The sequence below is a fragment of the Camelus dromedarius genome, chromosome 31, assembly GCF_036321535.1.
Source record: "Camelus dromedarius isolate mCamDro1 chromosome 31, mCamDro1.pat, whole genome shotgun sequence".
NCBI lineage: Eukaryota > Metazoa > Chordata > Mammalia > Artiodactyla > Camelidae > Camelus > Camelus dromedarius.
Window position 1 is genome coordinate 19,123,362 of NC_087466.1, and position 27,315 is coordinate 19,150,676.

Below are 27,315 nucleotides of genomic sequence, written 5' to 3' on the forward strand. Positions count from 1 at the left end.
AGCAACAAAATAGAGTCTCCATTTTGGGAAAGAAAGAAAAAGTTTTGGGTTTAGAAAATTATCTGGTAAGAAACTTCTGTACCACAGGAAGGAAAAACGATGTGGGTTTCCTCTGTGGGTTATTTTTCCTTCAAATTTATGGCTTTGTTATTCCTTCTGCTTACAATTTAAAAAGTAAACATTTTAAACAAAGACAAATCAAGTATCAAAAAAAAAAAAGAAATCAAGTGTCTTATCTTGTTCTTTGAGTGGTTTATGAAAGAGTGTAATTTAATTGCAAATGAAAATGTCCTAGAGGCTGCATCTGTACACCAGAAATTGACACAGCATTGTAAACTGACTAAAGTTGGATCTAACCCCTAGAAATTTCACATCAGCCCGCAGAAGGGTACGGGAGGTGAAAATTTCAGACAGGCTGTTTGCCAAATTATAAAACCCACAAATTCAAAACCCAACTGTGTTTGACAAAGACATGCTTGCGATACTATGAACAGGGAGTAGTGAAATAAAATTCTATTTTAAGGCAAGATGAGAAAAATTTAAACAAAATAGTTCTTTGCCGGCTTGGGCCTCCACCACCCTCCCGCCTCGTGTGCACTGCGTGTTACCCAGGCCTCCCCAGGGGCAGAAAGACCTGTGCAAACATAAAGGTCAGTTTTTCTGCTGGTGCCAAACATGGGACTCCTTAGATGATAACATTATTTACGACCTTATTCATGTTACTAGCGATATTACTAACATTACTAATAATCTATTTTACAAGATTATTGTTTCTTGCATTACCAAATGTGTGACTGAGCCTCCGATAAAAATGATGATGGCTAGGTGACTTGAACCGATTGATCAAACTACAAGATCAATGATTGTAACGTTGTAACTCTAGATCTGGGGAGAAACAAGGAGGAACCATTACACGCTAGTAAGACACCAGGCCCAGAGGCCTTTTGTTACTGCGGACAGGGCCTCGTCCAGTGACAGCACATTGGGTGGCTTATCGACAAATTCCTCACCCGATCTGGGAACAAGCATTCCTAGCGCCGTGGGACAAATTGGTCATGAAATGCCTCCCAAACCTTAGTCAAAATTAAGACCGAAAGGGAGGGGATTGTAAAATAAAGAATGTCGCCCACCACCCAGTTCTACAAGAACCAGGTCGTTGGCCGCTGCGGTCAGTGACCTACAACACACCCTGAAATGAATTCAGGGCGAAGATCAGGATGAGGCATTTTGTGCGCTGGGGAAAACTGGCAGAACTGGCCCTCACGTAGATCTTTCAGGAGAAAATTTGAACCCAGTCTCTTCATACTTAGAAAAGCACACGGTTATCTTTTCCTTATGAATAGCAGTAAACTTCTACCAAGATGTGTGGCTTGATCGCATGTACCCTTTCGCCAGGATCACATCTATGCCGACCTTACCCCTTTTTGTGATTTTGGAACAGCCCTCAGAGTTTTCTGAAAGATTGTCTCCCAAGTTATAATTCTCAGGTTGGCTTGAATAAAAATTTCCATTCCTTCCCTAGATTGACTTTTGACTACTTTATTCGTCAATAGGAAGGAACTCTTGTAGTTTCATCTCATTTCACATTTCCCCCACCTCCCTCCCACAAAGTGCAGTTATTTCTTTAGGAGACAAAAGAAAAAAAAAAAAGATATTTCCTTTAAGACGGCTGCCACTTTTTCCCCCTCCGATCCAATATTCCAGTGTAAACATTCTAGCTAGATTGCTGATGATTTTCAAAACATGCTTGTCCAGAGACTTCCACGTTATTTAGAACATAGAAACGGCTCTATAATTAAAAACTATTTAGAAACTCTTTAACAAAATAATTTAACCCTAAGCATCTAAAAGTGGCTTTATACCAGGAAATGAAATGGATATATTAAGTCGAAGGGAAAATAACTTTCCTGTATGTTGACAAAAAACACAGGCTGTGTGCACATGATTTCTTAGGAACTGAGTCATGCCTTACAAATACACAATCGTTACAACACCTTTGTTGGTTGTGTGTGCTAATGACAGTCTACAAAGTAGGAGACAGAAGGGCAAGATGATTCCAGCTGAGCTGAAGGACAGAACTAGCAGCAAGTTTCTGGTTGGTAGAAAGTAGACTATTTCTGACCACTTAAGGACATGCAACCTTTCGAAAAAAAAAAGAAATCAGTCATTTGGTATTTTAGTAAGGACGGTGCCCTCTTTCCACTTACCTGCTCAAGGAGATGACAAAGAGCTGGCCTTGTTTTAGCAACCTGCATGACAATTCAAATTCCTCTGAACCCCAGGCAAAGATTAGAAACGGGTCCCCACCCTGCTCCAAGTCCGTCCTGAAGTACAAGGGTTTGGTTATGATCTCACCTCCCCACACCTGGAGACCTGTCACAGCGTGGACAAGTCCAAACAGTAACACAGTCCTCCACCCAGCACTCTTCTTAACTCTCAAATACGCCCAACAGAATACATTTTAAAAATGGGGCACCTTCTTAAAGCAACTACTTCCCATTTTTTCTGGGCTCCCTTCCGTAAAGTGTCTCCCCTCAAATTATTCTGAATTCTGCGTTAGGATTTCTCTTCCTAAAATACCACTTGGGTGAGGTCACTTTTCATTGGAAGATCTACAGCAGATCCCTTTCCTTAAATAAGATTCAGACCCTAGAGCAAAGCAGCCAAGAGTTCAGAGCATCAATGAATAAGCAAACCCTTTACGTCTTTTTTTCCTACCATCTTACATTTCTTGAGTGTCCCTGCTTGTTTAACTCCTGCCATTTCCTGTACCTTCCAAGGCTCATTTTGTCTATGGGAATTCTACCCCTTAAAGATTAGCTCAAAGGTTCTTTCCAGAAGTCTTCAAATGCCCTCCAAGTGAATGCTGAAAGCCCTGGCCCCGTGAGTTTGAAGCCAGCACTCCTAGGGGCTTCGCGCACCAGCTCGTATGGCCCAGCTCCCTTGCCCTTTGCACAAGACCACTTGGCGAATCTCCTGATTAAGAGGGATCCGTCTACTTTCTCCCACGAAGCTCCTTAAAGCAGATTCTGTCATTTTCTTTTTCTAAGGCCCCAAAGCACGTAGAACAAATCAATACACGTGTGCCCTCAGTATGTAATTGAATAAATCAAGAAAAAGGAGCCAACTTCTTGAGAATCAGTGCTTTTTTAAGAGCTTCAACAGGGAGGCAAAAAAAAAGAGGCAAAATGGTTAAGAGCTTGGACACTGGCCAGGGTCAGAGTGATCTGGATTTAGGTCACTAGATTACTTCCCCGCTGTGTGTCTTAGGTGTTTCCTATAAAAATGAAGTTAACGACACCTACCTAATATGGTGATTGTGACAACGGGGTAACACACAAAGAACTTCAACGTGATCGCCTGTGGCATACGCTAGAGAGAACGTGAGGTATCTCTGGTGTTCAAAGAGGACTCTGTGGAATGCAATGCTTAAAGGGGCACTGAAACCACTGCTTCTATGGTTTAGAGAACAGTCAAGTCTTTAGTTGGACTGGCCACTCAGTAACCACTTCGTGAATGCGACATGTCCCTTTAACCTCTCTATGCTGTTTACGTCTCCTTATGTTACATACATAGTGTGGAGATAACACATTTACCTGACAGAAACGCTCAGTGAGGTAATGGATGTAAATGCACTTATGCAAACTACTGTGAAGGATGTTTTATTATGGACCTCATCTCGGAGAAAAAAGCCACAAGTATTAAACATTTTATTCAATTTCTAGCATGTCCTGTGAGGGCCTCGAAAATAAATTTCCTCTTTTCATGTAATTTTCCTTTTCTTTTACTGTTTATAGAACAGTAAATTTTGTTACTCAGGTTCCCCAAATGAAGACTAAATCGGGAATGACTAAATTTTGCTCCCTCTGCTGGCCTCCGAGCAAAATAACACTACCTAAGAGTAATTTAAGATTATCTAAATGTTTATTTTCATTGGCCTCCTCTGTAGAGATGTAACAGCATTCCACATAAAGACAAAAAACATAGTTTCAGCTCTATCTTATGTATCTGACAATTGAACACAATTTGTTTATGTCTACTTTTTAACTACGCATTACCACGGGATTTAAATCTAGAAAATTATTTTTGTATAAAGGCTAGCTGCCATCCATTTATTTTTTTTCAAAGTAATTACTTTAAAAGGTTCTGCTGTTTCTATTTTTAAGGCTGAAATCCAGTGAAAATACCCAAATCTGCAATTTCTTATACTTCCTTTGTGACCACATAATTTAATTCCGAACTTACAACGTTGCATATACCAATTTAACTGCGAATCATTTCTTTGTATTCAAAGTCTTAAATTACGCGTATGAAAACTAATTTATTAAACCTTCGTACACAAAGATGACCATACCTGTATTGCAAGCTTATATGAAGAACGCAGTTACAAAAAAGTAAAAGTGTTATTAAAATTGATGCATGTAAATAAATCACTTACAAAAATACCCCAAATGGGATAAAGCTGCTCATCCCTGATTTTTCTCATTTGGTTGTCGGAGTTGAAATCTGAATTTAAAATGGTTAGAATTTTTTTCTTTTAAAAAGTGATATACTAAACTTACATACAGGATAATTAGCAAAATGTAGAAAGGGAAAAACAAGGTACAAAAGACAGATAAAAACCATCACGCTTGACGGACGCTCACAATCCAAAAATAGTGTAAACTTAATAAACTATCTCTAAGCCAGCTCGTGTGACATCCACCCCCCACGAGTTTCTATCCGTGAGAACAAAACAGAGGAAACCAGCCAGCCCAGTCTTTCCATCCTTTAAAATAGGCCTGACTTAAGGCCACAAATAAGCCGTGGCTAGAGTTTGAAACGTCGGAGGGACAAGTCGGAAGACAGTTTCATCTGCCCACTTAGTTGTACTAATTCACAGAACGCACAGGTACAGATAAACAGCTCTGGGTGCTACGTGAGGCAGTTATTCAGGAGCCTTCTTGTTTCTCTGCTGGCTTCGGGGCGAGTTCTTTAACAAGCTTCTTATCCTGAGGTACATTCCGGTAGATTCCGCCATATTCTCGAATTCGAATGGTGTTATCCCGGTTGCAAACTTGCTCATGTCGGGGACAGGACTATGGGTTTTAGTGGCTGTTGGGGGGCTGATGTCCCTGTGAAGGGGCTTCTGGCTGCTGCCTCCGTTCCTGACATCACAGGGGGACTCCTGTGATGGCGACTCCACGCGGCCGTTGTCCAGAGGAGCATCTTTGGCGTCCGCCTGAGCAAACTCTTCCTTTTCCTTCTGACCGGGCGAGGCAGCCTCAGGATCCGGACTGGAGGATGGTTCCGCTTCGGATTGTTTTGAACAAGTGTCTGGTACCTCAGCCTCATCTGGCACCTGCTTCTCAGATGTTTTTCCCTCCGGGACGGGGAGGTCTGGCTCGTTTGGACAAGGTGAAGAGGCGACCGAATTACCAGTCACAGGTGTGTCGACGGGGACATCAGAATCACTGTTGGCGCTCTCGGCCTGCTCCAGGGCTGCCCATATCCGCCTCTGCTGTTCTTCCAGTTCCTCCAGAGTCAGAGCATCCTCATCCATGGGCACAGATGCCGCTCGCGCCTGGGGTGAGTCACTGGGAGTCAGCGGCGGGGTGCCCTTGGGGAGCGGAGGAGTGAAGGTGGCCGGAGGGGTGCCCTGGGGGAGCGGGGGAGGAGTGCCAGGGGGCAGTGGGGGCTGAAACTGAAAAGCTCCGCTGCTCAGGGAACCGTGTGGGACCTCCGCATCTGAAACAAGGACGATGAGACACTAAGTTCTCACCTAGCATTTGATTTTACTAGCGTTTATTATTGGAACTCAGGTGAATCCAGAGATTCAATGGCCGAAATAACTGGCCCAAGAGGGGAAGAGTGGATCCTCAGATGCCACAACAATCACTTAAGGTCCTCCACCCACCTGAAACCACCACCTACAGGGGGAGTGGTCAGGATCGCCGGCACCAGGAACCTTAACCGAGGGAAAACGTGAGCACAGTAAGACATCTGGCTGGAGAGTCAGCTGCCTCGACTACTGAGTAAGCGGAGGCTGAAGGAGACGAAGCTGAGGAGACGGGGCAGGAAACTCCCTGGCTTACTTCCCGCTTCTGCACCTCCAGCCTAGACTGTACGCCTCAACTCGGTCAGGTCCAGGCAGCTTCCTGGGCACTGGTCATCGCTCCCTGTGTGTTCCCAAGACACAACAGAGCCGACCTGTCCAAAAAAAGGATCTTTCCCTAAAATCTGCACTCTTCTCCTATCTGCTGTGCTCATTGACAGCGCCACCAGTGGCATCTGGCTGAAACCTCCCAAACTGAAGCCTGCCCATCATCGGAGAGTCCGCCTTCTCCTTCTGCCCACACCGGCTCCCGGCTCCCTGGGGCCCGCCCTTGCCTGCAGCCTGTCAGAGCTGCTGTGTTCTTTTGGGCCCATTACTGGTTGCCAGGAGTATGAGTCGTTCCTGCCTCTGGACTCATTTCCCTTATATCCATCCTCCAAACTTGTAATCTTTCTAAAACACAAATCTGGCCCTAGGAACCTTTCCATCTCATTTAGAAACCCTTTAGCGCCCTCTCATCACCTACAGGAAGAAGTCCCATCTCCTCCAAGCCTTCTGAGGCTCTCTGCAGCCAAGCATCTGCCTAATCCCCCGGGTCACGTCTCACTGCCTGGTTTAAACAGCCCCAGCGGCCACGCTGTTGCTGGACCAATGCGCCGTGATGGTTCATGCATTTCCAATTCCCACCGTCTCAAGTGCCCTAACCCTGCTCCTCTCCCTGGTAAATCTCTGAATTCACCCCCCAGGATGCAGCTCCTAGTCATCGTGGGAAGAGGCTATGACTTCACCCAGCACGGCTGCTCAGTTTTCCTTTGTGCCCCCTTTACAGTTGGTAACCAGCTCTGTAATACTAACCTCTGTGCGCATCCCTGCAGGCCACCGCACTGACATTAAAATGCTGTTTACATGTCTGCAACCCTAGGTGACAGACAGGGCAGCAGTTGTGTCTTAATAACCTTCCTGCCCTCAGGGTCTAGTAGAGGAGTCTGAAACATACTGTGTGTTTAAAAATTTTGGAAAATTCAACTAAACAACGCGGAACCTTAAAGGCTATGCAAAACTGGTCTGAACTCTGTTGTACAGGCAATAAGATCTTGGAGGAGATTTATACATTATCACTTAGATTTTAAGAAGTTAACTCAACTGGGAGAGCAAAGAATGGGTAAAAAAGCTGAAGGGAAGGATTAAAAAAAATGAGTTATAAGGGCACCAGGAGCGATCAGGAGAGAGGGAATAGTCTGAACTGAGAGGCAGTTCCTGAGACAGTGCTAGGACGGTGTTAACTGGCTAGACAGGGAAACCTGGGATTAAGGTTGAATGGGGTTGCGGGCAAATGGAACTTCTCTGTCTGTGGAGCCACGGGAACACTGTTAACCAGGACCAACAGCACAGAAGAGGAAGAGGAACAGGTGGCAGGGAGAAGAGAATGCAAAGTTAGTGAATTATCTGACAATATATATATTGTATGCTTTGAGGAATAAACCATAACCAAAGCTTAACCCGAGTTTCATTTGCACAAGACATCACAACCAACACTATTCGCGCAAGACTACTAAATGGGAAAAAGACACTCAGGTAGTTACAGTTCACAATTTCAAGCCGACGTGGAATCCATCTCGCTTATAACACATTATTTGTTTTTAATAACAGTTTCCACAGGAAAATAACAATTAGACCAGCTCAGTGTTTCTTGTTCTTGGGAGTGAGCTGACCACACAAGTCACCTGCATTTATAGTATGCCTGATGGAGTTCCACCCAAGAGGACAGATTTTCCTAGTGGTCTCTCTTTCCCGGAGAAGGGAGGGACCTACTGGGCTGACACAGGTGAGAAAAATAACTGAGAAGCTTGGCTCGGCTCTGCCTGTCTTCCTCTCAGGGGCGAGCTGACAAAGGAACACTCCCCTCTGCCTGTCTCAAAGCACTGCCCCATCAGGCGGCCAGGCCGGGCCCAGGGCCGCTGGGACTGGATGCAGTCTGTCTAACTCAGCGGCTCTCACCCCAAGCTCTGAGCGCTTCAACTCCGCTCTCATCGGTAGCAGTGGGGATGCTCTGACATCAAGGACAAAATAAAAGATTTACTATTTAGTCAGTGTTTACAGTGTGCATAAAGAGCTTCCTCTTTCTTTTAGGGAACTCAGGAGCACACAAATTCATCCCACCTTCTCAAGGAAATCAAAACCATGGCCCGAAACCCACCCGAGTCGAGCTCCATGTCGGCGGGCGAGGCTGCCAGGCTGCCTTCCCTCTTCTGCTTCTTCGGGCTGCCAGGGCTGGACTGAGACCCACACCTCTTGATGCTGGACCGCATGCTCGGCTAATGGAGGACCAAACCAAACACAAGGGAGGCGAGGTAGACAAAGAATTAAACTCCAGCCCTCTGTTTAAATATGACACAGAAAATCAATCTGGAGCTAAGTCCAAGTAACTGGTGAATGTAGCCACCTTTTCCTTTTGGCGTCATCAGAAAACACAGAGAGCTTTATATAACAAAGCAAGACAAGGCAACAAGACCCTAATGAGTTACAAAATCCCACAGATATAAGCAATACATTTTTATAAACCACACTCAAAATCTATTTACCGCTTGGAAGTTAGAAGTTAGGTAATTGGCAAACACGTCCTTCTGCTGGCATGCCTGCATTGGTATGGAACCGAACATCCTCCATTCCTAATGATGCAAAGAGAAGGGAAAAGTAAGTATGCCTCTCAAAAAATGCCACGCCTTGAGATTTTGCTCACAGGAGGTAAAGTGGAGGTCTCAAACTACATTTCTGCTTCATATGTGCCTTTTCCTTTTGGGGGGAAATAATGAAAATAATGGTACACTGAAGGAAAAAAAACCCAAAAAACCAACTCTGGCTGCAGAATGATCAGGACTGAATACCAGGAGAATAACTGACAAATCACTTGCCCAAGACGGTTCTACCTACTACAAGTTACAGGTAGTGATGTCACGGCTCTCATCCGGCTGGCTGGCCTCCGCCCCGCCCCTGACACGCACTAGACCTGCCCACGTGACTGTTCGCTGACCCTTCCTCCCAACTCACTCACTCACTCACGCTGAGTTTTCCACCTTCTGTCCTTTCCCTTTCCAAACTAAGTACTAATCTTAGAGGCTCAACATCACTCGTTTCTCTCTCATCGCTAATCCCACACTCGACAGTGGTTCTCAGTGAGAATCACGCTGGGCTCTTCTGAAGCCTCCAGATTACAGGGACTGAGTCAGTTAAGTCTGGGTTGGGAGTGGGGGTCAAGAATGTGCACTTCTAGCAAGCGCCCCAAGGGATTCTGACGTAGGCTGGTACTTGGACCCACTTCCAGAGGCACTGATGGTCTGTACCGTGCGATTTAGCCCTGAATTAATTATACACTTGTCTTCCTATCTGTTCACTAGACTCTTTAAGTCCAGTCCTTTGGCTGTTACTCTACTGCCCAGTCCTTAAAAACTAGGATGCATTTTTTTTTAATTAAAAAAAATTTTTATTTATATTTTATTTTTAAAATTTTGTTGGCAGGAGGAGGTAATCGGGTTTATTTATTTCTTTCTTACTAGAGGCATTGGGGATTGAACCCAGGACCTCATGCATGCTAGGCATGTGCTCTACCACTGAGCTGTGCCCTCCCCCCTCTAGAATACATTTTTAAATTAAAATATCACCACCACTACTATAGTTAGTTGCTGAACCCTGAAACATAAGATATAAGTTGGAAAAGATTAAATGTAGAAAAACTTCCTTGTATAGGAAAATTTTTACTTGGAGAGGAGGGCGGAAAGTAGGAAAAAGAGTTACAGTATTCTTAGATTTATTAAAGGCAGAAATTTACTTCCCAAGTAATTCTGTAAAACTTACAGTACTGCCTCAAACCATCCTATATTTTTAAAAATAATCTTTTAAATGTAGAATAGTTTCAGATTTACAGCATTTAACCATTTTATTTTAGTTCCTTTTCTTAGGACACAAAATCAGAAAAAATGGTGTTTTGTTTTGTTTTCTTAAATTTTTGATGAATGCAAGAGTTCACTTAACATTCTAGTCAACATAAAAGAAATTAAAAAGTGAACCACAAAAGTAACACATTTACTTCTTTATGTGATAGTAACTGCCACATAAGCTAACATTTTGAACAATCTACATAAATAATGTCACATCCCAGAAGAATAAAAAGCCAATATACTTACATCTGGAATTCCTCTGGGAGTGGATATATTAAAACCTGGGTAGTTTACCAATTTCGAGAGATCGTAAGTGACACTTCTGTTTTGCTGTACCTCTCCAGCTTCTGTCTCTCCATCAGCACCATCTATCACAGACCATCAAAAAGGCTGACATTGCGAGATGCCCATGTAAATCCCTCTCCAGACCAAAAGCAGACCTGGCAAGCGCTTATACTCATGGCCACAGAATTATTCTGAGAATGGCTTTCATTATAATTTGTCTAAATCATTAGATTAAAATTTTTAAAATAATGTGTACATACCACTTTGATAAAAATAAATATTTAAAATCTTGGAAACTTTGATTCTTCTGTGAGTTGCCTGAGAGTCTATTTTGTACTCACCTTATGACTTGCCGAATGCTCTCCCCCAATGCTTTTATTTAATAAACATTTACGTATGCTTACTATGCACCAGTGTTTTCTTTTCAGAGAGTGATTTAAACAGTTTATAAGTATTCGTTCACTCAATCTTCATAACAACCCTAAGAGGTGCATACTATTAAAACCTCTTTACAGGTGAGAGTAGTCTTTGAAGGATCCTTGGGAACTGTTTCGTTATTTTGAAAAGTACTAAATAAATCGAACATCATTTTGCTAGTCCCACAATGTCTCTATACTTAAGGTAACCGAGTCGTTTATGAGATGCTTCTCTTTATATAAGTAATCGGGACAATGAGCCAAGAGGTAATGAAAGAATGAGAATATAACTGTTGTGCCGCCCGTGGTTAATTAATAGGTACAGACAATGATTACCAACGACTGATTCCACCACAATCCTCAGGAAACAGAGGGACAGAGAAACATGCTAGAATAACCCCACGGGGCCGCATCAGCAAAATCCCAAACACGCGAAAGAACAAAATACACAGTTTTGTTAAAATCCAGAAAGGGAACTTTTAGGTGAAAGAGAGATTTAAGAGATTTTTCAATCATCCACAGTCTTTTGTCCAAAGAATCCCTATTGAAACAAATCAAAGTACAGAGAGAGGGAATAAAAGAGAGAGAAAAAAACAACAGGAAGGCAAGCCCTTACAGAGAGTGGCACGAGCAACACTAACGTGCATGGCGGCAGGACCCGGGGATGTATTAAAAAGCCTGTGCTCAGTAGTCTTTGGTACTATTGGAGAAGGAGGGGCTTAGAAAATGTTTAAAATATGTTTAATTACCTAAGTAATATTTAGAATCACTTTCATTTTTTTAGAATCTAGAGCATTAGAGATAAAACTAAAATCTGAAGCCCAATCCTGTTTTCCTCCTCAGGGATGACCACCACTGAGTTTGCTGTATATTGGTTAAAACTTTTATTATCTACCACATGCCAGACACTGCTACATGACAAATAAATATAATCAAATTGTGATGTGGTGTGAAGAAAAACAAACAGCGCAGTGGTAAAGACCGGCAGGGCAGGTGGGTGAACGCGGGAGAGGCATGTTTAGATAAGGTGGTCAGGGAAGGCCTCTGTGAATCTAAACCCTAAAATCTAGATCGTTCTTGGTTAAGATCTTTTAAAAATACTTTTTGCAAACGTAATTCCTCATAAGAAACACAGAGCATTCTTTCACCCTTGTGGGTTTTTCTTTTTTAAATTTAAGATCAATGGTATCATAATACATAAGTCACCCAGAAACTTGCCTTTTTACACACAGCACTGCACAGGGATTTTCCATGTTAGCTCACACAGAGTCACGCCACTCTTTAAATGTTGCCGGGATTTCACAGCCCAGATCTACCATCGTTTACCTAACCATTCTCCTTCAGGGCCTCAATGTTGTTTTTAATTTTTCACTATCAGATTCAATGCTAAAAAGCATCTTTATATACATACATTTCCTTGTGCACAAATACGAATATTTTTCTAGAGTAAATACCTAAGATAAGTTGGAGAGTATAAGAGGGTTTATGTATTCTAAACTTTATAGGTTTCCTGGCAGAGACGGATGCATTTCTGTTACGATTACTGAGAAAGGCAAGAGCTTATGAGGACTAGTTGGAGAGCTAATACTGCAGCCTAGGTAGTCATTGAGCAAGTCCAGATAACCATCTGACAATTCCCAGGGAAGTTTCAGTTCCTTCCTTGCAAAACAAAGGAAACACCATCATGGTATTTTCTAGTTAACTCAGCACACAGCAAACAAGCCAGCCATCTCCATCATGTTTTATTGATTAAAAAAAAAAAAGATAACACTTAAGATGACTTATCTAACTGAACATACTATACCTTTTCCATCATAGAGTGCAAGCCCTGAATTCTCTAGTTCGGCCTCTTTGAGCCATCCTGGCGGGTACCCCAGCTGGCGCATTCGATATATAAAAGGTGGAAGACTCTTGTCCGTCACACCCAGTGCATCCTGGAGTTCCTCGCTAAGTAAAAATAAAAGAGGAAGAAAAAGTACTGTATTCCTGTTTGGATGAAAACACATACTGTTCTGATATTTTAAAACAATTCTGTGTCTTATTACCACACAGCAAGTGGCATGGTGCATATCCATCCGAGAGCTAAAATTTCAATAAACGTTTCTGGATGAACTGGTGTACATTACCTAGAGCCGTGCTAGCGAACACTTGCAACCTGATTATTACCCTGAAGAGACACGCAAGGTTCCAAATATGTTCTGGGGGAAACAGAAATGACATTCTATGGTAAAGCGACGGAGGTACCTAATAACTCCTGGCTTGAATCTTCCAAATCTTTCTTCTACTTCTTCTGCATGGTACCGCTGCTGAAAATTCTGATTGTTTGTCTCACCACAGGCGTCCAAATACTCTTTTCTCTTTTCACTTATTCGAGCAGCATTCCGAGGCTAAACAGTCATGAGTTTGGAAAGAATGGTATCAAGCAGTTTAGAAATATTTCAGAAATCAAAAAAAAAAAATACAAGCACTTTGTCTAAGTCAAGTAAATAGATTATTTCAGTTTTAATGTATAAAGAACAAGCATAAAAGAGAGTGGGTATTTTAGAAAAATAAGCAAGGAAGAGAAGCAGTCCTTTATTACCTCAGTGCTATTATAACATAAAATCAAGTTTTTAAAACAAGGTATCTAAAAATGAACTCTAATAATGTTTCATTCATCTCAAATACAGAGCACTGTAATAAATTACTATTTTTTTAAAATCCAGTGTTGTAAAACTTATGTGCAAATCTGAAAAGATTTCAAAATCAAGGACTACAGGAAAAGTAAGACAGGAAGTTTCTCAGATCACACAATGCCACAGATCTGCTCGAAATATTAGAAAGCTCTGGTTCAAAGACATTTTTTTTATATGAGAAAAATTTACCATTGGGCAATCTTTCATTTGATGCTCTTCAGAACCACAATTGAAACAGTGAGGCTTTGGCCTATTTGGTCAAAAAAACAAAGATTTTCATAATGTAAACAGAAACATAAAAGCAAATCAGTAAAACTCTGTGTGACAGCAAAGTGTACGAGAGACAAGAAAGCACGTAGATCACAAATTACTGATGTCTGCAGTGACATTAGTCACCTCCTGTGCTTAGCGATTTAAACAAGCAGTGCTTTTAACCACGTCTTTTAACCAAAAACCCTTAAGTTCCCGACTGATGTGTTACCTCTGAGTTTTGTCCGTAGTTAATAACGGAAGAACTGAGGCAAACAGATTATCAAATTTCCTTTAGGTCACTTGGAAAGGGGCAGATGGTTACAAGACAGCAATCAAACTGACAGCAGCAATTACACCTTTCCACCCACCCAGGCACATCAGGCGTGAGCCAATGAATTCCAATACGGTCGATTTAAACACTTAACACATGTCTATATATTGAAATTCTCGTTTAACCTGTAATTTATTTCTAGTAAACCAGCAGTAAAGAATATTAACTTTTCAAGCTACAAGAGCTTATGGTTTTTGTTAAAGAAAAAAAAAAAGAAGAAGAAAACAAAAACGACTCCCCACACAAACCTTTTTGCCTTTACTTGTATTTCTTGCCCTTCTAGAGAAACAATGTGGCTGAAGACTTGCTGGTACCTTTAGTGAGTTTTATTAAGGAATAGTTATCATAGTCTGCAAAATTTGGTTTTTTTTTAAAGGTGAACTTAATGGCAAGATGCATAAAGATCTTCATTCACTATGTAGGATACTTGGGTATTTCCCATCCTTCCGTAAGCTGAGGGTTTTCATTTAGTAGCGGTTGCCCCAATTTATCAAGGCAAAAATTAGTAAAATACAGGACACTTCCTACAACCTGCAGAAAACAAGTCAAAAAATATTGCTATTTAAGCAGAAAAAAAAAAGACATTAAATAATGTAAGACTATGATTAATTGTTTTAACAATCTATTCCTGGATGAAATTATTAGAAATAATAATCAACTTCCTAGTTAAAGGAGCCAGATTCTGACGTGTAAGTAAAATCTCCATCACTGAGTTCCCCTGTCTCCTAATTACTGGCTTTCTCCTCTCTATTGGACCATTACTGTCAGCCGCACTCTCTCCAGTTAAAAAACAAAAGCTTGTCAACAGCTCTTGTTTTTCCCTCCAATTCCTCATGTCTTTGCTTCCTTTTGCAGCAAGATCCTCAGAAGGTTGTCTATATTTACATACTTATTGTTTCCATTTCCTTTCCTCCCAATCACTCTTTTCCTTTCCTTCCAATTTTTTGGAAAAATTTCCTACAGAAAAGTTGGAAAAAATGGTACAAGGAACACCCGTGTACTCTTCCATCTAGATTCAACAATTCAACACCAATTGCCGTTTCTGTGTGCACATCTCTCTCTACACACACACACACACACACAATTTACTGAGCCTTTTTTAAAAAGTTAAGTCACCACCATCATCTTGGTCTAAGCCGTTATCTTCTCCTGCTTGAGATTAATGCAATAACTTCCTGCCCGGGTTCCAGCTTCCAAACATAACCAGCTATGGACTCTTTTCATGACACTTCACCCCTAAATACTTCACCATGAGCCTTCGAAGAATAAGAACATTCTCCTACAAATCACGATACCATTGTCACACCTAAGAAAATCTGTAACTCCTTAATATCATCTATATCCAAGCTATATTGAGTTTCCAATTGTCCCCAAAATGTCTTGTACAGATTTTTCCCCTGTAAGCCAGCATTTGATTAAGCTTCACACACTGCCATTCATGTTAACTCTCTTTTGAGCCACTTTTAATCTAGAATAGTTGCCCTACTTTTTTTTTTTTTTTAAATGACACTGCCATTCTCTCTGGAACATCTCCAGCAAGGCTTCTTTCTGGTCCTCGCGCTGCCCTGAGCTATGTGACCAGGGCTTACCCCACATGGCCAAGTTCAGTGGACAGTTCCCAGTCTGCAGCTCAGCCTACTAGCAACGACTAACACAGCTGATTCCTCCTTTCTTCTAGAAACCCCTTCTTCTTTTGGCTCCCAGGACACCATTCTCTCCATCCTCCTCCTTCCTTGCTGATCAGTCATCCTCAGTCTTCTCTGCGAGAGCCTTCTCATCTCTCCATTCTCTGTAAGGCTCAGTCCTTAGGCCTCCCCCCACCTTCACTCCTGAGGGGACTCATCCAGACTCGTGGGTGGAAATATAATTTCTATGCTGACAACCCTCAAAGCCCAGCTCTGACCCTTCCTAAACTCCAATCCTGTACCTGCAAGTGCTGACTGGACAGCCCTCCCTGGACAGGAAGTGGCATCTCAAACTCACCGATCTAAGGCTCCACCCCTCCAAAGCTGCTCCTCCCGCCAGCCTTTCCCATCACAGAGAAGGCAATGATACCCTCCAGTAGCTCAGACCAACACCTGTCATTCATTCTGTTGCACAATGATGACTTGAATCTATCACCCTTGACTGATGAAACAAAACAAAACAAAAACTCCCCCGTCATTCTGATCATTCTCTCTCATACTCTGCATCCAACTCATCAACACGTTTACTGAGTTCTGCCTCTCAAGTACATCCGGGTTCTCACCACCTCCACTGCCATCACGACCGCTGCAGCCTAAGCCGCCATCTTCTCTCACCTGAGGAATATAATAACTTCCTCATCTGTTTCCAGCCTCCACATGTAACCAGCTACGGACTCCTCTCCACAGAGAAGCTAGTTCTTTTAAAAATCCAAGCTGCATCAGGTCACATTTCTACTTAACCCCCTCCACAGTGGCTTCTCATCTCACTCAGCGTAAAACCCAAAGTCCTCACTGTGGCCGACAGCGAGTCATACGGATTCAGATGATACGTTCTGGAGTCAGAAACCTGGATTCAAGCCCTGGCTCTGCCACTCACTAGCGAAGGGACCACGGCAAGCTACTCAGTGTTCTCCGTCTGCTTCCTCATCTGTACACTGAGAAGGCCAGCACCTTCCGGGGCGGTATCTGTAATGAGCTCAGGGCAGCCCCGGCCCCACAGTGAGCAGCGGGTCTGCTTCTGCCTCGGGCTTCCCACTCACTGTCCTCGCTGCCCCAAGCGCCCTCCACATTCCACTCCACCCGCAGCACAGCTCGCTTCCTCAATTTTCTCAGGTCTTGGCTCAGAGAGGCTGTCAGTAATGACTCACCCACCAAACCAAATGCCCCATGGTTATTTTCCTTCTGAGCACTGCCATCCCCACTAGGATGGACTTCAGTGAGAGCAGGGACTTTTCTTTTTTTCTTCCCCCCCTCTCATTGCTGTGTCCCTGGAACCTAGAATGGTCCCTGGCAGCAAGAAGCATGTAGTCAATATTTGTTTAAGGACTAAATTAATAAATGCAAAATGCCCCGTTTCCAGGCAGGTGCCACTTTAACTCCCAGAACCTTAGGGTTTAGAAGGGAAGTGAAAAGTTATCTAGTTCAAGTTCAAGAATCTTTCTTTAAAGGGACCTGATAGCATCTTGGTCTTTCCTTGATTTTATCCAGTAACACGGAATTCACTTAAAAAAAAAGAGAGACTGCTTCATTTTTCACACCTCTAAGAGGCATGTCCATTTTCTAAAAGCTGAACTGAAATGTGCCCCTTTGTGCTCAATCCAATCACTAGTCCTAGTTCTACACTAGGCACTCCACGGGGTAACAAGACGAGACCTTTGCAAACAGTAGCCTTCATCACATTCGCAGAGATGTGTACATAGTTGTAAATCTTTTCAGTAAGATTCACGGGCTCCTCATCATCCCAGTACCCCCAGGTCTTTAAAACTGTGGCTTATCAGTGGGACACAGTACTCCGTAAACATGAAAACTAGTCTTCCTTTAACGGAATCTAGGATTGCATCATCTTCTGTAAAAAAAACTTCAGTGGCAAAATCACACCACGACACTGTACTGACACTGCTGAATTTTGCATAAGTACTGAAAGGCCTAAATGTAGGTTCATCCCTGTTAAGCTTCCTTCATTTCTCACCTACTATTTGAGTCTGTCAACATTTAAAATTTCAGATCTGCCACCTGTTATATTATTTATCCCTCTCAGCTTCATCCCTCGGTAAGTTCCACAAGCATGCTTTCTATAGCTTCATCCAAGTTCTTGAAAATGAACAGAGAGGATAGTCAGGACAAAAATTAAGTCCTCTAAAGTACATCTACTATGCCCCCAAGTCACGAGAAATAGTAAGCAAACTATACTATTTAGAGGCTGAAGTCTACACTGTTGTTTATTACAAATTCAAAATGTGTGATCATTTGATGACATATGACTGCACCACTTTGCCATTCAAATGCCACTCAACTGACATAGGATAGGAAACATATCTGCAGAATTCAAAACTAAAATGTCCAAACTTACACTAAAAGCTTCCTTGTTGCTTTTAACGGCACTGGATTCCTCTACTTTATGATCCTCTTCTAGCATAACGCTGGATGGCTAAACAAAGAAACACACGTTACAGGAGGTGACTGGCTTTTAACAACTTTAAATTTCTAATATTAAGAATTTGAATACACTCACTTTTATTTTGCAATATATGCCATTAAGGTATGTAAGATTTTGAATTCATTGTTGTCATTAATTAGGGTGAGTTTAGAAATTAAGCTAGGTAGGAATGTTCATAAAAGAAATTTCCCAAGTGGGAAAGTTAAAAAGCTATAAAAGATAGTCTTCTGAAGTATCAGCATACACTATGACTTTTATGTTAATAAATATTAATTATGGAACTTTCGACACTGAAACAGACAAAAGACTTTATCTTCAAGTAAGATTAAAAAATATGTAACTTAACATAACCCTTACAGACCTCAAGCCACAACAAAATTCTGAAATGCTTCTTGAATCAAAATTTAAATACTATTCAGTACGATTTTTATGGTTAAATGTATTTTTGTTCCTTGAAGCTTTAAAAATTGTATAGGATAGGTGAAAACTAAAGGTGATTTAAAAAAAAATCAATTAATCAGAATACTCCATTCTCCAGCCTCTACGTATGAACAGCAACATATCCTTATTTGAGAGACTCTACTTACCTTAATTTTTAACTTAAAAAAAAAAAAAGCCCATAAATCACAATTCTCATTTTCTTATATAAATTCATGTTCTAAATGAAATTTCTCAGACTTCTTTGGGCAGGTTATTGATTTTTTTAAACTAGTAGGGAAAGAAAGGACAGTATATGAACCTGTTCATTTTAGATAAAAAGAATCCATCTTTTATAAACCCCAGAAATACAGATTTTTTTCCCGGGGCTGAAATTAATTTTCTGCACTAAATCATGTGTGCAAGTTAGGGAATGGGGGAAAAAAGCCTTTAATTTTGAGTGTAGCCAGGTGTGAATATGACTCTTTTCTAAGAAAAGCAGCCATAATCAAGGAGAAAACCTCAGGGCTGCTCTGGTCAGACTGCGGAGAAGGAAGCTGGCTGGAAGGATGAGGGGCGAACAGACAACCTCAACCATCATTCTGGTTTTGATTCAAGAGGATCCCCGTGGCCTAATAATTGGCAGTGAAAACACATAACCTACTAATCTTAAAGTCTCTTAAGTTTGAAATACCTGGGGCAAAAGATTAAAGGAAGTCTTTTCCACATCATTTTTCTGCTGTTCCTCAAATCTTTTTACTAAATTTGATACAAATTCCTCTATTTCTTGATGATATTGCCTGTGTAAGAGGACAAAATGGTCAGAACCCAGATAGAGTAAAACATTGAATTGACTGAAGTCTTCTGCATTTTTAGAAGACGTCATGTATAAACTTTGTTATTTTGTTTTTCAGAGTTTATCAAATCACTGACTCTATAACACTCAGGAATCTATTCCTTGGGGGAAAAATACACAATGTTGCCAAGTTAACAAAATGATTATGATAACTGAAAACAGAGCCTAGCATGTAACAACTGGTAAACATTTAACCAAAGACTAAATGGATTTTATTTACGAATTTTACATACCTAATTTTTGGATACATAGTACATGTAAATGGTTCAAAATTGAAAAGAAGTAAAAGGGTTAGTTACATAACGAAAAGCTCCCTTCCTACCCTGTCTCCTAGCCACCTATTTCTGCAACACAATCAGCGCATTCAGTTCTTCCACACCCTCCTCCCAGAGACTCTCTCTGCACATATGAGGAAATACCTATATAAATATTCAACTTGGAAAAAAGATAAAGCAAAATGCAAGAAAAACTACTGAGGTCTACTTTCTCCAGCCTTCCAGGTCAAGAACCAAGTTCATCAAATATTCTTCAGTGCTCAGCTCAGGAGGGGCCAAGAGCCAACTTCCTCTTCACAGACTTGATGATCCGTCAGGACCCTTTAAAGCTCTGATGTTCTAAGATTTCTGCAGGCAAACCCCCAGGCGAGTGGTGCAGAAGTTAAGACTGCCAGGAGCTTGAGTTAGAGGCCGACTGTGACGGTGACAGCAGTGCCAGAGCCAGCCCGGCCAGCACCGTGCTGCTGCACTGACCACCCGGCTGCCCGCCCCACAGAGGCGCAGGTCCCCCTCTGCTGAGACACAGGAAGCAGTGGACTTGCCACACAGGTAACACTCTCTGTGTGGTTCCTTTACTTTCTTTACTTTGCCTAGCACAGAAGATAATATAATTAAGTGATGCGGGAGGGGGCAAGCAACTGTCTGAAATGTCTGTGACCATGTTCCCAGGAAGGGACAGGTCAAGGTCTCAAACCATTTCAGAAGATTCTAGCAAGCACTGCAGGAATGCATTGAGTCATCCTGGACCCAAGCATGCTGGAAGGCTTACAAAGGTCTAGTTTTGGTATTTAAAAAAAAAAAAATCACGTGGGTAAGCTTTGAAGATAGCCAACAAGGAAAACTCAGTTACCTGATTTTGGTAGTGAAATGGCTAACATTAGTTATGGTGTAGTGGTTATTTTTATTAGAGGAATTTATTAGGCTCTTATAGGTGCTCATTTAGCTCCCTGAGAGGCAGTTACTATTAGTAATCCTGTTTTCTACCGAGGAAACTGATGTGCAGAGAAGGTCAGTGACCCGTCCAGGTTCATACATGTACAAAGTAGAGGGGTCCAGATTCAAATTCAGGTTTATTTAACTCTAACGTCCTTGCTCTTAATCATGATTCCATAAATTTTAAGTAAAAAAATAAAGGTGGTGTAAGTACATATGAAAACAGTATCTTTATAGAACACATTGTATCATAAATACATCAGCTCATAATATTTAGGAAAGGGAAAGTTACTTACTTTGAAATATTATTGTTCATAAATAGAATCTGTAATAAAGGTCCATCTAACTTAGTATTGTTCACCAATATTCCACTAAAACAGAAGTTAAAACATATTCTTAGAAGACATTAAAGTACAACTTGCATATGTACATATAAACACAGAAACTTTATAATTCTTAAGTACCAAAGATCATATAACATTTTACAAATAAGATCAAGAACCACCAAGAACTCCAGTTTTCACCAAATTTTACCTACTTTAACGGTTTTACAGAGGTATCCTTTACATTACAAATTTTAAAAAAGTATTTCACAAAAAATAAAAACTACAGTTACTCTTTCAGTTTTCAATCAAAAAGTTTCTTTACCTAATGGATGTTTCTTTACAAATTGAGCAGAGGGAGGAAATGGATAAACCAGCAGGTTATAAAAATATATTTCTCAAAGAATCAGAGTGAGTTTGGGTTGGAAATATATGGGAAATTGAAACACTCTAAATAAATGGGTAGACTCTCTTTGGAAGGCAGAGCCCACCACACTAAATATCTCAAATCTAAGATTTTAAAGTCAAGATGTAGAAGTATATACTGTTACCGGATTTGACTTTCAAATAACTGCAAAAACCAGACCTAGAATGCAGCCCAGAAACAGGCTCCACAGCCCTCTGGTGATCGGGAGCAGCTAAACCTCTGACTCCGCCACACCTGCCTCAAATCCCTCTACCTGTCCAGCATGGGAAATAAATCAGTCTGTATATGGAATTGCTCACATCAAGCAGAAAAATAAAGTTAACATATGAAGACGCTCAGAGACTTGTTTCAATTCGCACAAGTTTCCGTTTTAAAAAATACATCATGTTTTTAAAAACTACATACAATTGCATGGCCCTTGACTGGCGTCCAGGTTGAGCAATTAGCAATAAAGACATTCAGCTGGGGAAATGTGACTACGGCTGGGAAGATTACTAAAGAAATCATGCCGGTCACTAGGTGTGATAATGGTGGTGTGGTACTGTATGTCTTTTAAAAAAAAAAAAAAAAAGCTGAAATATTCAGGGCAAAATATGTATGTGGGATTAGAAGGAAAGATGGCAAAGTATTAACTGCTAAATCTAAGTGATGAAAATATGGGTACTAATTGCACTATTCTTTCCACTTTCTGTATGTTTGAAAAATTTCATAATATAAAGTAAAAAAAGAAAAAAAACCCCACAATGTTTATTGGATAAAAAAATAAAGACACTTCTGACCATGAAAGTTTCAAAAATAAGGGTTAAATCAAGAGACCTGCAATATAAATTTTATCTAAATTATGTTTTTCTTCCTTGGTTTTCCGTAGAATGCTTGTCAGTCTGATAACACTGAGGGCACTAATTCTAATACGTATATATATTGCGTTTTCATGCTTGCTTTTTATAAATTGGCAGAGTCTATGATTGCTATAATCATTTGAACGCAGGTGACTATAACCCCGTTAAATAAATATTTAATGTTTAAGTTATCAACTCTATTACAAAGCATGCGCTTGTCTAAATAAAGTATCTTTGTATGTATATATATATATATATATATATATATATGATTTATATACAGTTACGATTTTTGAGAAATCTTAGTTACATTAAATATATGTACTATTATTAACCAAAAATGAGTTTAGATCCACAAAGTGTGCTCACATAGAGGAAGGAAGGTATGTCATAGGGAAGATATTCTTTAGACATATTCTAAAATACATCTAAATTCTAAAATTTCAAACTTTCAGTCACTAAAGTAGCCAGTTAGCCCAGCTGGTACCAGGGACAAAAAAGTCCACATGAAACTGCATCATGACACCCCCAAATTCTGAAAGCTTTAAAATACCACTCCATGTAATTTGTATTTTAACAAATATTTTAGATTCAGTGACCTATTACATAAATGTATATTAAGAGATATCAACATTTAATCTTCTGTTGAAATCAGATGAATCAGATGACTGAATGCAAATTTACTCACTGTACTTTTTTCAAAACCAACTACTTTCTCTTCTTCTAAGATGCTATCTCTTGCATTATTTCTATATATGAACACACTTTGTGTAAATAAATCTTCAGCTAGATTAATACTGTAATCTTAATTCTAACTTTCCAGAAGTTTGTGAATAGGTACAGCTGGGTTGATAACCCTCCTGTTCTGTCCACTAAATCAAAAATTTCCAGATTGTGTTTCACAAATATTTTCAGTCAGTTTCAAAGTTCAATGCAGTTATGAGAATTCAAACTTCACCCCTACAAATTAAAAATAAAGCATCATTATGCTGACTTCTTCAGAGTACACTTAACAAATAGATAACAAAAATCCTAAACACTCTTTTTACAAAAAAAAAACAAAACTGTGATTAAGAATTAGTATCATTGTAGAAAATAAAGGATGGCTCTGGTGTAATTTCAAGAATCTCATACCTTGGTCGAGTCAGAATGTTCAATTTTCTTTTAAGTTCTTGATGTTATTACTTGTTAAGGAGTATAAGTCCTCATTAAATAGAAATATGAAGATCATAAAATTCATCTATTTACTCACTTTTGGTGTCAAAGTTGTAAACATTAAAAGCTTCACAAACATTTTGAGGATGACACACTTAACCGATCTCCTGTTCTATTTCAGGGACCTAAAACTAAAATATTGTTTTCATCCCTTCCAACATCAAAATTTCTAAGGCAGGGTCGTGCAGTTCAAAGGGGACTAACAGGCTGAACCAAAAACGTTATTCAGCCACTCAAGAAAATTTTCCAAGTCAAAATCATCATGATATTGCATAAAGTAAGCGCAGTGTAACAAGCTGTTAACGACTGAAGAATCTAGGATGGAATCGATGAATATTCACTGTAAAGTAAGTTTTCTGTGTTTTTAAATTTTCCATAATAAAATGAAAAAGGGAAAGGGCTTAGAAAACCTTAAACGATAATTTACCAACCGCTTTCAGGAGTCTTTACACTAGGAAAACTATCTGAAACAAATCATCTGTATGTATAGTAAAAACAAAACCCTCTAAGAATGTAAAAAACATACGAACACATCTTGCTAGAAAGGCTGTAAACTAAAGCCAAACGGAAACTTATTCGGCGCCTTTTACCTGAAGCTTTGCAACACACCTTCACCACGGAAGCTATTTCAAAGTGCAAGAACTTTAAAATGATTCTCCAGTGTTAATCAAGCAACGAACAATTTCTCTTTGCTTGCCTCGAATCCTTAAGGCCCCCAACTCTACATCCTAGGACCAGTAACGTTTGCCCCACCATAAAGACAGGTCTGCGCGAAGGTCTAAGTATCCGGTATCTCCTAATATACGACTATAACATGACTGTATCAACTTTAGCTTGGCTGCAAAAAAAATCAAATCGGATAATGACTCCAAAGAGGGGAAGAGAAGGGACGAACAGTCTACAACGTAAACAGCTGAAGTGGTCCGGAATAACCCTAAAAACCGGCCCCAGACTGGGGGCGCGGAAGGAGAGAATCTAGTCTAGGGTACGGCTCCCAGAAGGGGAGAGGTCGGCTGCGAGGCCTCCGGGCAGCTCACGCAGCCCGAACTCTGCATTCTCAGCCTGAATTCTGCCCCTCGCGGAACTCCCGCCCGCGCCCTCCCGGGCACGGCACCCACCACACGCCCGGGTGACAGGGCCCAGCGAGCGGGAAGGATATTCTCGGCGCGGAGCCGCTCGATGGTTTCCTCGCACTGCCGGAGCCGCTCCCGCAGCTCCGCGTCTCCGACCCCATTCTTGTCCTCCTCGTCGCCGTCGTCGTCCTTGAAGTGGGTGTGAATGGGCTTCGGAATCGACTCCTCTGGGTGGTCAAACGCCTCAAACAGCTCTAGGTCGCCAAAATCCACCTCCGCCGCCATTTTGGGATGTGGGAAAGATACGAGAAGAGGCGGAGCTGGCCACCCGGCCGGGGGCGAAGGTTGTAGGGCGCCTCCGCTCCCTAAGGCTCTGGCTGCGCTAAGCTACCCAGTAGGGTTTCCTCAAAACGTAGGCCGCCGTAGCGGCACAAGGGGCGGGCCAGGGCTGTGAGACTACAAGTCCCAGAATGCAACGGCGTCTCCCATAGCACTTCCGAGATTGCTCGGGAGCGTGGCATGCTGGGACATGTGGTTTCTAAGCGACTGTTAACTCATTGTTTGCATTGTATACTGGAATGGCCCCTTTTAAACGCGAAGAAAATCCAACTAGATCAGAATGTGTTACAGTATGGTTGGTCCCTGTTCAGGGGTCTGAGGCTGAAAAATCAGAGCACGATGCATGGCTTATTACAGGTTCTTGGTGTTTGTGCCAAACAGGAAGAAGACAGTAAGGAACTCCAGTTTTGCCACAAACTACCGTTGTGATCTTGGAAGAGCTAGTTCAGTTTATTCGGCTTGTTTCACTTTTCTTATGAAAAACGAGCTTGATCATTAGATTCTTTCAGATTTGTCTGTTGCGGCTTTTGGTGGTTTCTCCTGTTCACTCATTCATTCAGTAACATTTATTTACCACGTTTAATGTGCCAGGCACTGTTGTAGGAACTGAGGATGCAAGAGTGAGCAAAATAGAGAAGTTCCTGTTTTCGTGGAGGCTAGTCTAGCAAAAGAAAGAAAAAAATTAATTCTCCCACTCTTGGATCAAAGTGGATGTTGATGGGTATTGAACATATTAAATATATATATGAAATAAAAACAGTAAGTTATGGATATGTAACAAATTTGACATTTCTGTGGGAGTCAGTGAACTGAAGAATTGAGGTTTTAACTGAAATATGAGAAGCAAAGTTGGTGGTGAGATTGTGAGGGAATGAAGAAATGGCATGTATAACGAACAAGCAGAGTGGAGCAACATGAGGCCAGTACTCACAGACCACATTAGGGATCCTTCTCCACCTCGAAAAATTGGTAAGTCATTTCAACATCTTAAACAGGTGGTGTGTCTGTGACCCACAAAATTTCATCTTGATGGAATGGTCCTTATTGCATAGTAGTAAAAGGATTGGCGATGGAACAAAAGTAAAATTCTGAGACTAGTAGATTTTTGTAATGAAATAAAATGTTATCTCGGATTAGGGTTGTGGCAAGTGGTGGGGAGTTAATATTTAATAGAGGGTATTTAAAAGATACAATTAAAGCAACAGATAACTGAAGGGTTGTTGGTGCGGAATGAGACAAAAGGCTTATGAATTATTTGCCAGGGTTCTGACTTAAGAAACTGGTTGAATAAATGATTGAGACAGAAGACAGTGGATGCTGACCACGTTTTGGAGCAGAGTTTGTTTCATTTTGTTTATGTGATACCTTCAGGCAACCTTATCCTTACAGACAACAGAGAAGTAACTGGACTAGTGGAAGAAAATTCTGAAGCACTGGTACATTGGAGGTAAAATTTTAGGCCCATGGCAGCAGCTAGATACTTGAGTAAGACTCCAAAAAAGAGGTCTGAACTAAAGGTTAGCATTTGGCTGGTTCAAGTTTTTATGGAAAGTAAATACAACTATGATAGAGTAATGAAAAGTGGGAAGAAGTCTAGGACTGGGTCCTAGAGGGCCAAGATTGAGGATGAGACAACTACAGAAACTGATGAACAGCCAATGGGAGAACTAGGAGAGGTCTGCTTCTATCTCCTTCCAAGCTTTTTTTAAACCTACTTCTTCAATGGTATTTCTCTAATTTTAATCAAAACACCTCATTATCCAAATTGGAAACCTCATCTTTGAATTTGCTTATTTTACCCTCAAAGTCAATTATTCTCAGAGTACCATCATACCTTGACTCAAATAGTGTGGTTTTCTTGTTTTACTGCCTGCCTAGCCACTATGTCTTTAAAATATCTCCTGGACAGCAACTTACGGTCCTGTGGCAATCAAGAGTGAAGCCGGATATATCCATCTCAGAGTAACAGGCTTTCAAACTGAAAGTAACAGTAATAGCTAGGAAAATGGTAACAAAGTTTAAGCTCATGAAAACTATGGAGTATGTTTATTTTCCCAATGAACACATTTCCAAATTGAGTCAAGCAGTTAACTAGCCCCTGCCTCGACTCCAGTAATTGCTTCTTTAATTATGCAACTGACAATTACCTATATGCCTTCCTCTAAGTCTGCACTGTCCAGGATGGTTGCCCCCGGCTAGATGCGGCTACTGGTAACTTTAAAAGTGGCTAGTTCCAACTGGGATGTTAAAATATAATATACCCACTGGATTTCAAAAATAAGCATGAAAATAAGAACATAAAATCTCAACTAAAAATACTGATTACCTATTCAATTATTTTGGATATTATACTAAATGAGTCAAAATTAGTTTAATCTGTTTAAACTTGCCTACAAAAATTCTTGAAATTCTAGATGAATGCAGGATGAACCGTATTATTCATAATGTATGGCCAGCTCATTAAGACACTGCAGAAAAACAGGAAGCAGTTAACATGTGCCTTTCGTATCCATACTTTATGCTAGAGAAGACTTCAAAGGGGATAATGAGCGAAGGGCATACAAAGAG

At 40.9% G+C, this 27,315-nt stretch overlaps 1 protein-coding gene and 1 non-coding gene across 7 annotated transcripts; both read right to left on the reverse strand.

The window, feature by feature from the left end:
• Positions 1 to 3,905: 3,905 nt before the first annotated feature.
• ZCCHC8 (zinc finger CCHC-type containing 8) lies at positions 3,906 to 24,809 on the reverse strand. Of its 6 annotated transcripts, none has more exons than XM_064481260.1 (14): positions 24,493 to 24,809; positions 23,255 to 23,295; positions 20,828 to 20,902; positions 19,162 to 19,267; positions 17,964 to 18,041; positions 14,356 to 14,459; positions 14,177 to 14,242; positions 13,535 to 13,595; positions 12,915 to 13,057; positions 12,475 to 12,617; positions 10,216 to 10,337; positions 8,617 to 8,703; positions 8,232 to 8,349; positions 3,906 to 5,727 (listed from the first exon to the last, which is right to left on the reverse strand). In XM_064481260.1, the coding sequence occupies exons 1-14, from the start codon at positions 24,691 to 24,693 to the stop codon at positions 4,928 to 4,930; spliced, it is 2,145 nt and encodes a 714-aa protein (XP_064337330.1). In that variant the 5' UTR covers positions 24,694 to 24,809; the 3' UTR covers positions 3,906 to 4,927. The 6 variants fall into 6 exon arrangements, with proteins under 6 accessions (XP_064337330.1, XP_031298471.1, XP_064337331.1 ...); XM_031442611.2 differs by having other exon boundaries at positions 23,255 to 23,292; positions 24,495 to 24,796; XM_064481261.1 differs by having other exon boundaries at positions 23,255 to 23,298; positions 24,495 to 24,796.
• LOC116150086 (small nucleolar RNA SNORA9) lies at positions 20,235 to 20,369 on the reverse strand. The gene has a single exon (XR_004133761.1). It is a non-coding gene; the product is annotated as a small nucleolar RNA SNORA9 (small nucleolar RNA).
• Positions 24,810 to 27,315: the final 2,506 nt, after the last annotated feature.